General features: G+C 30.7%; 2 protein-coding genes and 1 long non-coding RNA gene across 3 annotated transcripts in view; all 3 read right to left on the bottom strand.

Moving 5' to 3' along the window:
* Positions 1-473: 473 nt before the first annotated feature.
* LOC113376599 lies at positions 474-2,061 on the bottom strand. Its single transcript, XR_003367045.1, has 3 exons — positions 1,979-2,061; positions 699-777; positions 474-528 (listed from the first exon to the last, which is right to left on the bottom strand). It is a non-coding gene; the product is annotated as an uncharacterized LOC113376599 (long non-coding RNA).
* A 4,155-nt stretch (positions 2,062-6,216) lies between these two features.
* On the bottom strand, positions 6,217-15,572 carry LOC113376707 (nuclear cap-binding protein subunit 2-like). The gene is made up of 4 exons (XM_026616727.1): positions 15,442-15,572; positions 13,906-14,123; positions 6,530-6,632; positions 6,217-6,435 (listed from the first exon to the last, which is right to left on the bottom strand). The coding sequence occupies exons 1-4, from the start codon at positions 15,499-15,501 to the stop codon at positions 6,331-6,333; spliced, it is 486 nt and encodes a 161-aa protein (XP_026472512.1). The 5' UTR covers positions 15,502-15,572; the 3' UTR covers positions 6,217-6,330.
* LOC113391201 (nuclear cap-binding protein subunit 2-like) overlaps positions 15,525-17,462 on the bottom strand; it is a 4,429-nt gene continuing 2,491 nt past the window's right edge. Inside the window, exon 3 of the mRNA XM_026627153.1 lies at positions 15,525-15,545. Coding sequence (XP_026482938.1) covers positions 15,525-15,545 — 21 coding nt within the window. The remainder of the gene's footprint in view (positions 15,546-17,462) is intronic.

Below are 17,462 nucleotides of genomic sequence, written 5' to 3'. Positions count from 1 at the left end.
GTTGGATAGCACTTACTAGTATATTAGTTCATATAAAAATTAATAACTATAACAATATTTATTATAAATCATATATCAATATCAATTATAAAATACAGTTATGGTTATTAATTTTCACAAGAAGTAATATTCATTACATGAATTATGATTTTTTTCATCATAACTAACAAGTAAGTTATCCAACGCATTTCATTTTTTGCATTATATCTATATCTTCTGAGCAGTTCCATGCATTATTTTTTGCAAAAAAAAATTTTTGCAATTATTTGCTTCTAGTAAAATGGTATTCATAGCATAGTGGCATGTTTTTTTGAATTCTTGGAACGTAACCCCTCTTTTGTACTAGTTCGCATAAACTACTAGTTTTTTGGAACATAACTACCGTGTTATACAGAGGTTACCTGTATTATCATTGCAATAGTAAATAAAAAATATAAAAATCAAAACTTACCTGATAAAGATTTTCAGATAATGCACAAATACACCTACTGACAAAATGCAATCTTCTAATATTGTTTGATAACAGCACTGTAATAAAAATAACAAGATTATTACCCAGAAAATGGTTATTGAATTAATGATTATGATTGAATTAAAAATCAGTAAAATCATGTATCAACATTGAGACATTTAGTTATATGCTTGTCATAGTATCATCATTGAAATAGTAAATCAAAAACATAAAAATTAAAACTTACCTGATGAAGATATTCAGATAATGGCACAAATACACCTGGCTGGCAAAATGCAATCTTCTAATCTATTTTGGTAACAGCACTGAAATAAAAATAACATCATTATCCGGCATGTTTATTGAATTAATGTGTAATAAATAATAAAGGAAATATTATAGTGTATAATATAATAATATTAACTATTATTATAATAGTCATGATAGTCATGAATTTGCTTATAGAATCATGTTAGCAAGTATACGTAATGAAACATATAAATGTGAAACTATGTATAAATTGTGTATGGCACTGTGCCTTAAGGCAAATTGCAGGAACTTCCCGTACCGTAACGAAATATTCGAGGAATATTAAATGTTTTCAATTAGATTATTATGAATACTATAACATTGTTTAATATTATAAGAATTATATAAACTAAATTACAAAGTTAAAATTATTTATTTAAAGTATATAAGTAAGCTTTAGAACTTTAGCCAGAATTAAAATTAAAATCTGAATCATTTTCAATATAAAAAAAAAATTTCTTCCAAAACCAATTGTTTTGTCAACACAAGCAGAAATATTTTTGAATTATTCATTGCGGATGCTTATTTCTCTCAAAAACTGTCATTTTTTGTATATTTAGCTCTGTATCTTCGAAATGGCTAGGCCTGCCTTTGCCAAAAACTAATAACTACTTCTCCCAATCATTACAAATTGAATGTTTTTTAGATCATTCAAATCGGAAACTCCGTTCTCTCAAAAACTCGATTTGTATTTTCTGCGCCCTCTGCTCCGTATCTCCGTAACGGCTGAACCTGCCTTTGCCAAAAACTAATCAGCACATCTCCCTATCAATAGGAATCGAATGTTTTTTGAACCATTCAAATCGGTTGATCCGTGCGCACGAAAACGTGGTCGAAAAATCGTGGACATACAAAAACACACACACACATCCTTTTCTGAGGTGTATGTCAAAATGTTCAGAGAAACTTCAAAACTTCGATAAATGCAAAAAATTTCATTTCGATTTTCGGCCCATTACTATAAATACCCTACGGGAAGTTAAAAAAAGCGACGTCCATTAGATTTATTAAATATACAATAAATATGCCATGAGTAACTTACAAGCCTATAACCTAAATGGTTTGACAGCGCAGGTAAAGTTTGAAAAAAACACGAGACACAATTTATGTATATATAATATCTAAATTTAAAATTAATCGGTGCGTGAGCACAAATATTAACGAAACTTTGATAATAACTGAGAAAAAGTTAATATTTATAAAATAAGTTTAACTTACATCAAGCTTGATACCATTGTATTATTGTTTAGGCTTGACACCATCTTGACATATTTGTTCGCAAGCAACCAACATTATCATACAAAAACCAATGTTGCCAAATCTACCTACAATTAATTTCGTTCTGGATGTCCCTTGAAAATATAATAATGCTGGATGTCTTTGCGCCATTGTTAACAGATTTGATAATCAAAATATTAAAATTTGAGATTAGTTGTTAATATTATGAAATTCACCATAAAAATCAATATGCAGCAATATTTTATAATTATATTACAATTTATATATAAAATTAGTGGTGTGTGGCATCGTGCCTTAAAGCAAATTGCTGGAACTTCCCGTACCGTAACAAAATGTTCGAAGAATATTAAATGTTTTTGAATACATTATTCTAAGTACTGTAACATTGTTTACAATTTATTTATAAGAATGATATAAACTGAATTGCAAAGTTTAAATTGTTTGTTTGAAGTATTTTAGAACTTAAGTCATAATTAAAATTAAAATCTGAATTATTTTTGATATTCAAAAAATTAGTTTTTGAAAAAAAAATTTAAACCAAAATTTCATCCCCAAAAGTAATTATTTTGTTAAAACAAGCAGAAAGTTCTTTGAATCATTCCAATCGGAATCTTAGTTCTCTCAAAAACTGCCATTTTTGCACATTTAGTAGGTGTATCTTCAAAATGGTTGAGACCTGCCTCTGCCAAAAACTAGTCACCTCTTCTTAATCTTAACTATACTAATTATTTCAAAATTGCCGACATGTTCAATACTGCAAATTGAAATGTGCAAGAATAAGCTCATTTTATTTGCAACTGGGACATAAAAAACAAAGTACTACTAGTACTTGACATTGTGCCTGAGGCAAATTGCTGGAACTACCCATACTAAGAACTAAAATTTAATTTCTAAAAAAGCTTTATCACTATTATTTTTTTTTAAAACTGAAAAATTATTTTTGAGAATTCTGATATTTTTGAACCAATTTGCCTTTTTTATATTTTGAAAATCGCAAAAAATCGAAAATGAAAATGTTTATATATCTTTACGTTTCAGGGGTTTCTGAACATTTTAGCTTACAAAACGGATGTATGTGTGTGTGCATCGACAATTTCAGTTACACGGTTTAATGAGTTTAACCAACCGATTTAAATAATTAAGAAAAACATTCGATTCGTATTGATAAGAAAACGTGCTGATTAGTTTTTGTCGAAGGCAGGTCTAGCCTACCTACCCAAGTTTTGAGAGAACGGAGCATCCGATTTGAATGATCCAAAAAACATTCAATTCGTAATGATGAGCACAAGTGTGTGATTAGTTTTTGGCGAAGGTAAGCCTAGGCCGTTTTGGAGGTACCGAGCTAAATGTGCAAAAAATGGCAGTTTTTTGAGAGAACTACGCATCCGATTTGAGTGATTGAAAACTTTGTACTTGTGTTGACGAAACGATTGCTTTTAGAAAAACAAATTTTTTTGAATATCAAAAATAAATCGAATTTTAATTTTTTTTCTAACTGTAGTTCTAAAGCTCACTAATAATCTTCAAATAAATAATTTTAACTTTGCAATTCAGTTTATATAATTCTTATAAATATTAGACAATGTCCTTCATTTTAATTTCGATTGACTAAGTTGTGTTTATTTAGTTTTCTGTAAACATATAGAAGATACAGTATTTATAATAATCTATTTGAATACATTTAATATTTCTCGATAATTTTCATTACGGTACGGAAAGTTCCAGCAATTTACCTTAAGGCACGATGCCATGCACTAGTAGTTTTATTTGCAACTGTGACGATGAATGGCGTAAATTATTTATTCCGATACTAAGGTTCCGGTGCCAATTCTGAGGCAACATGGCAGATAACATAGCCTTGTTATGGCAAAGCTATCTTATTTTTCTTTCTTGGTACTAAAAACTGTGAAAATGCACATAAAAACAAACCACAAAAGAATGTTATGATAACTGCACCTTTGTGATGCGCATTTAAAACATACAGTTTTATATGTAAAATAACTTTTATTTAAATATAGATAATTGAATATTGTTCTTGACAGAAGAACCTGATGATGGACGTACTTATTTCCGAAATGTTCCAAGAAAAAAGGATAAGGTAGCCACAGATAAACAAGTATAAGGTAGCATTGCCATAACAAAACAACAACACTATGTTATCTGCCATGTTACTGCAAAATTGGCCCCTTTATTTTGAATATTTGTTTATTGCTTTCAATAACTAGCACAGTTATTAAGCATAAAATAAAAAGTAAGTTTAAAAAAGAAAAGTAAAACACAATATTAAAGTATGAACCTGTATAAAAATTAATATCAAACTACCAACCAATGATTGTACTAACAACTTAATGAAACACGAATTTAATGAAAGAAGATTAAAATAAAACTTATATTTATCAACCTTTGATAAAAAATATTATCTATATCCTAATATTATAATCTACATATTAATAATATTAAATTTAACATGTCCTTTTCTCATAATGATTATTTAACATATTTGTCATTACTTTTTGGTTCTTTTCTGTGTTATTTTTGTAATAGTTTTATTGTTTTCTTGCACTTTTTTAAATTTATTTCAAGATTATTATATTTTAAATTATAAGAAGATAAATATGAACATGATGCAATTATATTTTCATTCTTATATAAAGTTACAATAATTTGAAAAGCAGTTTGAGATTATACCATCGTTTAAAAAAAAAAAGTCTAAATTAAGGGCTATAAAAACAAGGTCAAGTTGCGAAGTTAAAAACCCCTTTTTAAAATATGAAAACAGATTATTTAGCTATAATAGCTATCCAAAAAACTTAGAATTATATACATTAGGGCGGATCGATTATAAGGTCCTTTAGGAACATACGATTTTCAGATTATGGGGATCAAAATAAGATACTTTGCTGAAGAAACCGTACCTGTAAAATACATTCTGATGTCCCGTGCATTGACCCAAAGATAAGGGTTAAATTTTGAAAAACCACTCGAAGGGAGTTCTAAGGTGTGAACCACGGGCATTGGTAAATCGTCCTTCCATAGGGTTGGTCATAAATTTGAACGCGATTGGGGGCACTCTAAATGGGTCAAAACGGAATTTTTAAAAATTTTCACCCCAATTTTGGATCAATGCATGGGACATCAGAATTAATTTTAGAGGTATAGTTTCTTCAGCAAAGTATCTTAATTTGATCCCTAGATCCGAAAATCAAATGTGCTATGGAATTTTTTTTTACCAACACAAATCGACCCGCCCTACGACATATGATTTTCGTATTATAGGGATCAAAATAAGATACATTGCTGAAGAAACCATACCTCACATCCCCTAAGATAAGGGTTAAATGTTGAATAATCTTTCAGGCGGGGGGGGGGGCAGGGTGTAAACCACGTGCATGGGCAAATCGGCCTTCCATGGAATCGGTCATACATTCGGACGCGATTGGGGGCACTCTAAATGGGCCAAAATGATATTTTTCGAATTTTAACCCTTATGTTAGTGTTTCTTCAGAAAAGTATCTTAGTTTGATTCCTAGTATCTGCAAATCATATGTGCCTATGCGACTTTTTATGCCCATACAAATCGACTCGCTTTAATATACATATATGTGCTTTCATGGACATTGATTATAGTGTATATTGGATTTTTATTCATTCATTAATTTTTAATTATTATAGTGTTATTATATTAAATAATCATAATTCTTTTGATGATATTAAAATGCAACACTTCCAAGTAAAAAAAATTAAATAATTAAATTCTTTGAAATATAGTCCAGTCATTTAAGCTTAAATTAGGTAAGAATCTCGCAATTCGAGATACCCAACTGTAAGTCTGTAAATACTTATATATTGAGACCCTAAAGTTGTCTCAAAACCTACATATGGTAGGATGTCAATACCATAATTATAATGATTTGAAAAGCAGTTTGAGATTATATCTCTTGGTTAAATCAAGGGATACAAAAATCAGATTATATTTCATGGTATGGTGTCAATACCATATTTAGGTTTTGAGACAACGTTAGGGAGTCAATATACAAGTATTTACAGACTTACAGCTGGGTATCTCGAATCCCGAGGTGAACTTAATATATTGACTGGACTAATAGTTTGTCATAAAATATTAAAAATGTCATTACTATACTAGTGCCAAAATACAAAACATTACAATAAAAAATTGTATTAAAATAAATAATTACATACACAAAGTTTTCACTTCATAATTAGTGTATAACTGATACTTTTTCCTCATTTACTCCTAAACAAAATATTTCGTCCTAAATACCTCGTTTTTTATGAAAATATTAATAGAATTATATTTATTGGTGTTAAATTTATCTATGATGGTGATCTATTGTATTGGGGGCTCCTTTTTGTTGAAGGATTTTACCATAACCACCTCGACCATCATCATAATCCATTCTGTATTCATCTCTGACCTAAAATAATAATAGAAATAATATAATAAAATAAAAAGTATAATATTTTTTTTGAAATTAATAGAAGATATTGTGAAATAACAGATGGTTTTACCTGTCCACCAGTTTTTCCACGTCCGTATTGCCTTCCTTCAATGAAACCAGCATCCCAATCGATTCTTACAATTCTGCCGTCTAGTCTGGTACCATTAACATATCTAAATAAAACAAATATAAACTAATTATGCAGCACTGTAATTTTATGAAAGATTTTGTTTCTAATAAAATACATAGATATATTTAATTATTAAAGTAAAACTTCTAATGTGACTTCAAACAAAGTTGCATTAAATATTTAAGCTACCAAATAGATAAATGTTGCAAGTCGTCTGATGATATTGCAAGTCGTCTTATAATGTTGCAAGTAGTGTGACAATGAAGTAGATTGTGAATATGCTATAGATAGTAAAGTAAAAATATCGTAGATTGTATAAACATATTGTAGATCGTCTCAAATCGTTGTGAATAGTCAAAAAAAAAATTATTAGTCGTCTAAAAACTTTGCAAGTCGTCTTAAAGTGTTGCAAGTCGTCTAAAAACGTTGCAAGTCGTCTAAAAACGTTGCAAGTTGTCTTAAAATATTGCAAGTCGTCTAAAAGTGTTTCGAGTCGTCTTAAAGTGTTTCGAGTCGTCTTAAAGTGTTTCGAGTCGTCTTAAAGTGTTTCGTGTCGTCTTAAAGTGATGCAAGCCGTCTTAAAATGTTGTAAGTTGTCTGAAAATATTGTAGATTTTTTGAATATGCTGAAAATATTGTCCATTGTCTAAAAATGTTACAAGATGCCTCAAACTGTTGAAAGCCGTCTCAAACTATTGAAAGCCTTCTTAAAATGTTGAAAGTCGTCTTAAAATGTTGCAAATCGTCTGAAAATATTGCAAGACATTCTAAATTGTTGCAAACTATCTAAAAATGTTGCAAGTCGTCTTAGAACGTTCCAAGTCGTCTTAGAACATTCCAAGTCGTCTTAGAACGTTCCAAGTCGTCTTAGAACGTTCCAAGTCGTCTTAGAACGTTCCAAGTCGTCTTAGAACGTTCCAAGTCGTCTTAGAACGTTCCAAGTCGTCTTAGAACGTTCCAAGTCGTCTTAGAACGTTCCAAGTCGTCTTAGAACGTTCCAAGTCGTCTTAGAACGTTCCAAGTCGTCTTAGAACGTTCCAAGTCGTCTTAGAACGTTCCAAGTCGTCTTAGAACGTTCCAAGTCGTCTTAGAACGTTCCAAGTCGTCTTAGAACGTTCCAAGTCGTCTTAGAACGTTCCAAGTCGTCTCAAAATGTTGCAAGTCGTCTGAAAATGTTGCAAGTCGTCTGAAAATATTGCAAGACGTTCTAAATTGTTGCAAAATATCTAAAAATGTTGCAAATCGTCTGAAAATGTTCCAAGTCGTCTTGGAACGTTCCAAGTCGTCTTAGAATGTTGCAAGCCGTCTGAAAATGTTGCAAGCCGTCTTAAAATATTGCAAGTAGTTTCATAATGTTGCAAGCCGTCTCAAACTGTGTTGCAAGTCGTCTCAAAACGTTGCAAGACGTCTGAAAATGTTGCAAGCCGTCTCAAAACATTGCAAGTCGTCTGAAAACGTTGCAAGCCGTCTCAAACTGTGTTGCAAGCCGTCTCAAACTGTGTTGCAAGCCGTCTCAAACTGTGTTGCAAGCCGTCTCAAAATGTGTTGCAAGTCGTCTCAAAACGTTGCAAGTCGTCTAAATATATTGTTATGCAAGTCGTCTAAATGTGTTGCGAGTAGTTTTAAAATTTTGCAAATCGCCTGAAAATGTTGTAGATTTTTTGAATATGCTGAAAATATTGCCCATTGTCTAAAAATGATATAAGATGTCTTAAAATATTACAAGACGTCTCAAAATATTGAAAGTCGTCTCAAAATATTGAAAGTCGTCTCAAAATATTGAAAGTCGTCTCAAAATATTGAAAGTCGTCTCAAAATATTGAAAGTCGTCTCAAAATATTGAAACTCGTCTCAAAATATTGAAAGTCGTCTCAAAATATTGAAAGTCGTCTCAAAATATTGAAAGTCGTCTCAAAATATTGAAAGTCATCTCAAAATATTGAAAGTCGTCTCAAAATATTGAAAGTCGTCTCAAAATATTGCAACTCATCTCAAAATTTAGCAAGTCTCAAATTTTGCAATTCGTCTTAAAATGTTGTAGATTTTCTGAGCATGCTGCAGGTAAAGGTATGTAGTATGAAAATATTCTAGACTATATGAAGATTGTCTCTCAAATAGCAGTGAATTGTCTAAAAATTTTGCAAGTCGTCTTAAAGTGTTGCAAGAGGTCTCAAAATGTTGCAAAGCGTTTTAGAATATTGCAAGACGTCCTAAATTTCCTCAAATTGTCTTAAAATGTTGTAAGACGTCTTAAATTTCTGCAAATTGTCTTAAAATGTTGCAAGTCATCTGAAAATGTTGTAGAATTTTGAAGCATGCTATAAACAGTTTAAAAATATCGAAGATTGTATGAAAATAATATACATTATCTGAATATCTTAAATCGTTATTGATTGTCTAAAATTTTGCAAGTAATCTCAAAACGTTTCAAGACGTCTGTAAAACGTTGCAAGTCTCCTTAAAATGTTGCAGATTTTGTGAACACGCTGTAGATTGTATGAAAATGTTGTAGTTTAATATTTTTAAAACGTCTTTATATATTGCCAGTAATCATAAAATAATGCTAACCGTTTAAATATGAAAATGTAGATTTACCGAATATGCGACTTCAAGTGACATGTGCATAGCATGATAATTTCGGAAATTGTATGAAAATGTTGTAGATGGTAGGAAAAGCTTGTAGATTGTATGAAAATATCGTATGTTGTCTGAAAATGTTGTAGATTGTCTCAAATCGTCGATAATTGTCAAAAATGTTGAAGTCGTCTTAAGGTCTTAAAGTGTTGCAAGTCGTCTGAAAATGTTGCCAGTTGTTGTAGAATGTTGCAAGTCGCCTGAAATTATTCCAAGACATCTAAAAATTTTAAAAATGCTGTAGACTGTCTCAAATCGTCATAAATAGTCTAAAAATGTTGGAGTCGTCTTATGGTCTTAAAGTGTTGCAAGTCCTCTAAATATATTGCAAGTCGTCTGAAAATGTTTCAAGTTGTTTTAAAATGTTGCAGGGCGTATGAAAATATTGTATATTTTCACGAAAATGTTGTAGATTGTCCAAATCGTCGTTAATTGTCTAAAAATGTTGTAGCCTCATTAAAGTCCAAAAGTGCTGCAAGTCATCTAAAAATGTTGCAAGTCGTCTAAAAATATTTCAAGACATGTCAAAATATTGCAAGACGTATGAAAATATTGTGTATTTTCAGAAAATGTTGTATATTTTCTCAAATCGTCGTAAATTGTCTAAAAATGTTGAAGACATCATAAGGTCTAGAAGTATTGAAAATCGACTTAAAATGCTGCAAATCGTCTAAAAATGTTGCAAGTCGTCTGAAAATATTTCAAAACATCTCAAAATGATCCAAGACGTATGAAAATATTGTATATTTTCTGAAAATGTAGATTATCTCAAATCGTCGAAAATTGTCTAAACATGTTGAAGTCGTCTTAAGGTCTAGAAGTGTTGCAAATCAACTACAATGCTACAAGTGAACTAAACGTGTTGCAAGTTGTTTTAAAATGTTGCAATCGTCTGAAAATGTTTCAAAACATCTTTAAATGTTACAAGTCGCCAGAAAATGTTACAAGCCGCCATAAAATGTTACAAGCCGCCATAAAATGTTACAAGCCAACATAAAATGTTAGAAATCGCCCTAAAATGTTACAAAGCCTTAAAATGTTGGATGTTGTCTAAGAATGTTGGAAGTCGCCTTAGAATGTTGGAAGTCGCCTTAAAATATTAGAAGTTGCCTTAAAATGTTGGAAATCGCCTTAAAATGTTGGAAGTCGCCATAAAATATTGCAAGTCGCCATAAAATATTGCAAGTCGCCATAAAATATTGCAAGTCGCCATAAAATGTGCAAGTCGCCTTAAAATGTTGGAAGTCGCCTTAAAATGTTGGAAGTCGCCTTAAAATGTTGGAAGTCGCCTTAAAATGTTGCAAGCCGCCTTAAAATGTTGCAAGCCGCCTTAAAATGTTGCAAGCCGCCTTAAAATGTAGCAAGTCGCCTTAAAATGTTGCAAGTCGCCTTAAAATGTTGCAAGTCGCCTTAAAATGTTGAAAGTCGCCTTAAAATGTTGAAAGTCGCTTTAAAATGTTGCAAGTCGCCTTAAAATGTTGCAAGTCGCCTTAAAATGTTGCAAGTCGCCTTAAAATGTTGCAAGTCGCCTTAAAATGTTGCAAGTCGCCTTAAAATGTAGCAAGTCGCCTTAAAATGTTGCAAGTCGCTTTAAAATGTTCTAAACCGTCATAAAATCTTCTAAATCGTCATAAAATGTTCTAAATCGTCATAAAATGTTTTGAAACATCATAAAATGTTCTAAGTCATCTTAGAATGTTGGAAGTCGTCTTAAAATGTTGTAAGTCCTCTTATAATGTTGGAAATCGTCTTAAAATGTTGGAAGTTGCCCTAAAATGTGGCAATCGTCTTAAAATATTGTACGTTTTCTAAACATGCTGTAAATTGTATGAGAATATTATAGATTTAAGGAAAATATTGTACATTGCCTGAAAATGTTGTACATTGTCTTAAATCATTACAAATTGTAGGTTGTCCGAAAATGTTATTAATGATCTAAAAATGTTGTCAAATGTCTGAAAATATTGTAGATTGCCTGAAAATACTGTACATAACCTACAAATATTTTACATTGTCTGTAAATGTTGTACATCGTCTGAAAACCAAATTAAATCAGCTAACCAAAAAGGCCAGGATGGCCTAATCAAAATGGAATTTATGTTCTAAAATTGCATGATAAAAGTCAACATTCACACTATTCACCTTAAAGTAAACCGAGAAACTGATGATGCAAGTACTATTGAGAGAGTATACATATATTATGTTCTTAAAATGTTTAGGTTCATGCTTTATATTTTAAATTTATATGCTTTTTGTACAACGTTATGAGAAATACATAGTTTATGAGAAACATTTTCGGTCGTCTGAAAATATTGGAAATCGTCTGAAAATGTTATACACTATCTGAAAACATTGTATTAAACAAATTCATATAGAGAAATTCTGCCTCACAAAATAGCGTTGCCAATGCAACTGCTATGTGTTATGCTTGTTTATTAGCAGTAAAAACTGTGAGTTTTAACGTCTATTTATTTGCTGTGCGATCTGGCGTATTTTACAAATAAACAAGCAAAGAAGAATGTTATGATAACAGAATCTTCGATGAAGCAGTTCTTCCTTGATTGTTTGTATGTAAAATACGCCTAATCGCACAGCAATTGGATAAATATTTTCACAGTTTTCACTGCTAAGAAACAAGCATTAGATAGTGTTGCCATGACAACGCTATTTTATGAGGCAGAATTGTCCCATTATTTCCATTGTTGTTAATTACTTTTTTCACTTATAAGATCCAAAATTATTATATCTTTTTCTCCATATAATGTTTACACAACCAGAATATTGACATTCTATCAAGTTACAAAATAACTTCACTTGCATGTACATTAGGGTGGTCCTTCATATGGACATCTTCGAATTCCTTGCTCCCAGGGGAAATGCTTCCAAATTGATAAAAAGAATTCTCTGGAAAAATTTTCGATTTTTTTTTATGCTATTTCCATACGTAGCTTTTATTGAATTGCGCACTATCTAAAAGTTAATATTAAGAGCTAAAACTTTTAACGATTTTTTTTTATCAATTTGGAATCATTTAAGCCCCTAGAAGCAATAAAATTCGAAAATCTCCATGTTAAAGACCACCCTAGTGTACATGCAGCCTTTTATTAACTTCCCGAAGGAGAAGTTTATGTTTTCATCAAAAAATCCGAATTGCTAATTTTATGTTTTCTCGACGTTTCAAACCATTCTGAATCGAATGAGACCGAATTTGGAAAAAGTATGTGTGTGTGTGTGTGTGTGTATGTGTGTGTGTGCGTGTATGTGAACAGATTTTTTGCCGTAAATCGACGTTTCCTCAAAAATGGCTGGACCGATTTCAAAAATTTAAAAGCCACTCGATGTATCTCGATGAGGACTATTGTTTGTCAATTTTGTGCAACGATCGGCCAAGCCGTTTCTTTATAAATCGCAGAAAAATGAAAAATTTTTCGTCTACGTTTTAGCCCGCAATTCTGAATCGATTTTGAAAATTCAAAAACCGTTCGAAAGATATTGGTTGGGAATCGTGCTGATTAGTTTTTGGTAGAAATCGGCCGGGCCGTTTTCTTGTAATAAATTTAAAAAAAAAAAAAATTTCGACGATTTTTATGATTATTTTTTTGACGGTAGATACCATAGTCTTCTACATATACTAAAATATTTCTGCCCTACGACAACTGGCTCAGCTTTAAAAATTCGTCAAAGTTGCAAAAATTGATATCGTTTTTTTGGCATTTGTCAAAATTAGACTTTGATCGACGTTTCTCAAAAAACGCCTGAACCGATTTTAGAAATTTAAAAGCCATTTGATGTATTTCGGTGAGGACTATTGTTTGTCAGTTTGTGCAACGATCTGCCAAGCCGTTTCTTTGCAATTTGAAAAAAAAGTGTTAAACTTTTCGTCCACATTTAAGCTCATCCTACCGAACCGATTTTAAAAAATCAAAAACGTTCGAGAGATATTATTGAGAATGTGTAATGAATTAGAGGTGAAAATCTACCGAGCCGTTTTCTTGTAATTAACTGTTGAAAAAGAGTTCGATCTAATTTTCACACATCACATAAGCTCATCCTACCGAACCGATTTTAAAAAATCAAAAACTGTTCGAAAGAAATTAGTTGGGAATGGTACTGATTAATTTTAGGTGAAAATCCACCGAGCCGTTTTCTTGTGTTGAACTGTTGAAAAAAAAAATTAAGCCGATTTTCATGGAACTTTTTTGGCGATATACATCATGGTCTTATAGAACTTACTGTAATATTACAGCCTTACGACAAGTAGTTTAATTTTAAAAATTCGTCAAACTTTGCTAAAATTATTATCGTTTTTTTTAAGTAGGATTGATGAAGTATATTATTTACACTTTTTTTTTTTGATTAAGTCGATTATTTACACATATCGGGAAGTTCATGTAACTTGCCTCAAGGCTAAATACCAAACCAACTAGTTTTTTGAGCTATCCCAATAATGAATATGTTTATAACTTTTTAACAAAAAGCAAACATTTATTTACTTCATATCTTTATATTTGTTTCATACAACTTGTTTTGCAAGTAAGGCTTAAATCTAATTCACAGTATTGATGACCAATATTTTAAAGACGTGAATGTGATATTTTAAATGAGACATACAACATAATTTGCTCCAACTTTTGAATGTACTAACTAATATTATATAATATGATAAATATTTTTATTCTTACCTCATACAACTTTCAGCATCACACCGAGCATAATATTCAACAAAGCAAAAACCGCAAGGTGTCTTTTTATATTTATCTAAACCCATAATAACTCTTCGGACGTCTCCACATTTTGAAAACAGTTCGAATATTTGCTCTTCAGTTGTGTAAAAAGATAAATTGCCTACGTAGAGGGTTGATGATGTTCTTAAGAGACGATCTTGTTCACTCCGAGACCCCTGAGAGAATAAAATTATAAAAGTTTATTAAAGACATGTAAATTTATTTTATATAGCAGCCTTTGTAATTGTATGTTGTACTTGAATATGTGTACTTTGATAATAAGTACTAAAATTGATGAGTTTTCTTAGAAATTTTCAAGATGGAATATTTTATGAAAAGAGTACCTCCAATACTGAGCATGTATTCTACGTTAAGTACATTCCTTTAAGAATCTATAATCATTAATGAGGGATCGTTCAAGTATTACGTAAGCAGATTTATTACAATTATTTACCCCCCCCCCCTTTGTCGGCAAAAGTAAGCAAAAGTTCTTACACAAAATTAGCAAAATAAGCAAATCAATAACCCCCACGCCCCCCTATAGTGCTTACGTAATACTTGAACGACCCCTGATCTACTTTAATAACAAACACTACTCGATGAGTTTTTTTAAAGAAATTTTGAAGATTTTTATGATATATAAAAAAAGCACCACAGTATGTATTTCAACTGAGACGATGAACAAGTAATGTGTTCGAAACTTATAATAATTTTTGTATTTGTCTTAGAATATAGAAGTTTTAATACATTATACTTCAATATGCCTACTATGATAACATATATTAATAGGATTTTTTTGTAAATTTTCAGGACATTTACAATTTTATGAAAAAAGTATCTCCTAGTCTAATTGCAAGTATGTGTTAAATTGATACAATGATCGAGAAACGTTTTAAAAATATATATAGTTTTGATTTCATTTAATATAAGCAGTCTTTGACATGTAATATAAAAAAATATGTAAATATTTTTCCTTTTATTTTCTTGGTGCAATACAATAAATGTTGAAGCATCAGCAAACTTTGTTACACTACAATTTTAGTTTGGAAAGCAAATAACTAACAAACATTATGAATAAAATAATTACCCTAGGGTGCTTAGGAGCTTTGAGAGATCTCTAAATTCTAACGAAACAAAAAGTTGTGATTTCAATAAGAAGAAGTCAACGTTAAATTAAATTATAATCATATATAAAAACATTCAACATTTTTTTCAACAAGCCTTAGAGCAGTACTAATTATTATTATATATACATATATGTGTAATCTTCACTTCATTCATCAGAAATATTTGAACACAGTTTTGTATGGAAAAATCTACTGAAAATATTGGTTCTGAGGCTACTAATTATAACAATTATCTGCAGACAACTATTATGCAATGTAGGAGGTACTTTTTCAATAAAACAGTAATACCTAAACAGTAAACTCTTTAATAATAATTATTCCAGCAGTAAATAAACTACCTAACCTATATTACACATATATCTGTTACCTTAAAATGTTGATCCCGGTACGAACTTAATTCCACGGACGGTGAAGTAACAGTGGTCATATTAATATACACTTCACTTTTGCCTAATTATTACCTGCAAACTTCTTTATAAAATAATAAATTTAATAAACATTCAATTTTGTTTGATATTCGAATAAATATTAGTTCGCTGCAAAATGTCAAATCGGCCATCTTGGCAGCCATTTTGCACGACAATATTATCGATGAAGTTGGTATCGATTGAGACCGCGGGATATTTGAAAATGGAAAAGAACTAGGGTGTGTATGGCATCGTGCCTTAAAGCAAATTGCTGGAACTTCCCGTACCATAATGAAATGTTCGAGGAATACTGAATGTTTTCAAATAGATTATTATTAATATTGTAACATTGTCTAATATTTATAAGAATTATATAACTTAATTACAAAGTTGAAATTATTTGTTTAAAGTATATTAGAACTATAGCCAGAATTAAAAATAAAATCTGAACTATTTTCGATATACAAGAAATGTTTTTTCTTGAAAAAAAAAATTAAAAAAAAAATTTGGAACAATTTTTTTTCCAAAATCAATTATTTTGTTAAGACAAGCAGAAAGTTCTTTAAATCATTTACATCGGACGCTTAGTTCTCTCAAAAACTGTCATTTTTTGCACATTTAGCTCCGTATCTTCAAAATGGCTGGGCCTGCCTTTGCCAAGAACTAATAAACAATTCTTCAAATCATTACTAATTGAATGTTTTTTAGATTATTCAAATCGGATGCTCCGTTCTCTCAAAAACTCGATTTCTATTTTCTGTACTCTTTGCTCTTTATCTTCGTAACTGTTGGACCTGCCTTTGCCAAAAACTAATCAGCACATCTCCCTATCAATATAGGAATCGAATGTTTTTTGAATCATTCAAATCGGTTGATCCGTGCGCCCGAAAACGTGACTGGAAATTTGTATCCATACATACATACATACACACACACATTCATTTTTTCTGAGGTATGCCAAAATGTTCAGAAACCTTCAAAACGTCGAGAAATGTAAACATTTTCAATTTCGATTTTCGGCCCATTGCAATAACTTATCCTACGGGAAGTTAAAAAATATAAAAATCAGATGCATGATTGGAATTAGTAACATGAATATAATAATGTCTTAAATATTAGTGACACGTTTGTGAATTTACAACATTTGTTACACTCAGATTCATTGTTAAAGTAAAACTTCTTTAGACGTGACTACGTTTGAAAATCCGTACAAATGCAACGGAAGTGCGTTACGGCAGATAAAAGTCGATAAGATAAAGAGACGAGTGCCAACGATTCGTCATTCGCTCTCGATGATTAGATATCATTTCTATACGGGTATATGTGAATAGAGATTTATCGTTGTATGCGTAACGGCATAAGCGTTGTATGCATAGATAAAAGAAGAGTATTTGGTTGTATGTGTACCGGCATCGACGTTGTATGCGTACCGATACAAACAAGGAAATCGGCATAGATATAAACATTTTAAAGTAGTACAAATCTTGATTTAATGAAAAATGCCTGAATCAGAAGAATATTTTACCCTGTTCCTTGAAAAACTGAACGTAAGTTTATTGATTAGAAATTATTTCTATATTATTCGTAGTTTCTATAAATCTTTAAAGTTATTAAAATGGAAAATATTTTTAGGCAAGACAGATATTATATTACAGCTGTTCAAAGAATGAGATTATATCGCCAGCAAAAAGGTTAAAAAAAATACAAGCAGTCAATGAATGTATGTTAATTTTAATTACATGAAGTTCTTCAAATACAATAACATAATGAGTGAAGTTGCGAAAAGATTATTTTGTTTAGGCGTTGTTAAACATAATCCACTTTGTGAACGAATATTATAGAATTTATTAATCGGCAATTACTTAATTTATCTAATAAATGTTCAAGCCCTAAATGCTAATTACAATGACAAACTCATGTCAAATTTGAAGTATGGCTTTAATAAATCCAGAACGCCCAAACCGATTTCAACAATTTTGCA

The sequence above is a fragment of the Ctenocephalides felis genome, unplaced genomic scaffold (genome assembly GCF_003426905.1).
Source record: "Ctenocephalides felis isolate EL2017-DRISC unplaced genomic scaffold, ASM342690v1 CF-g0.4_SCAFFOLD_00845, whole genome shotgun sequence".
Lineage (NCBI taxonomy): Eukaryota > Metazoa > Arthropoda > Insecta > Siphonaptera > Pulicidae > Ctenocephalides > Ctenocephalides felis.
The sequence above is the reverse complement of the archived record's forward strand: the minus strand, read 5'-3'. Positions and strand labels throughout refer to the sequence as shown.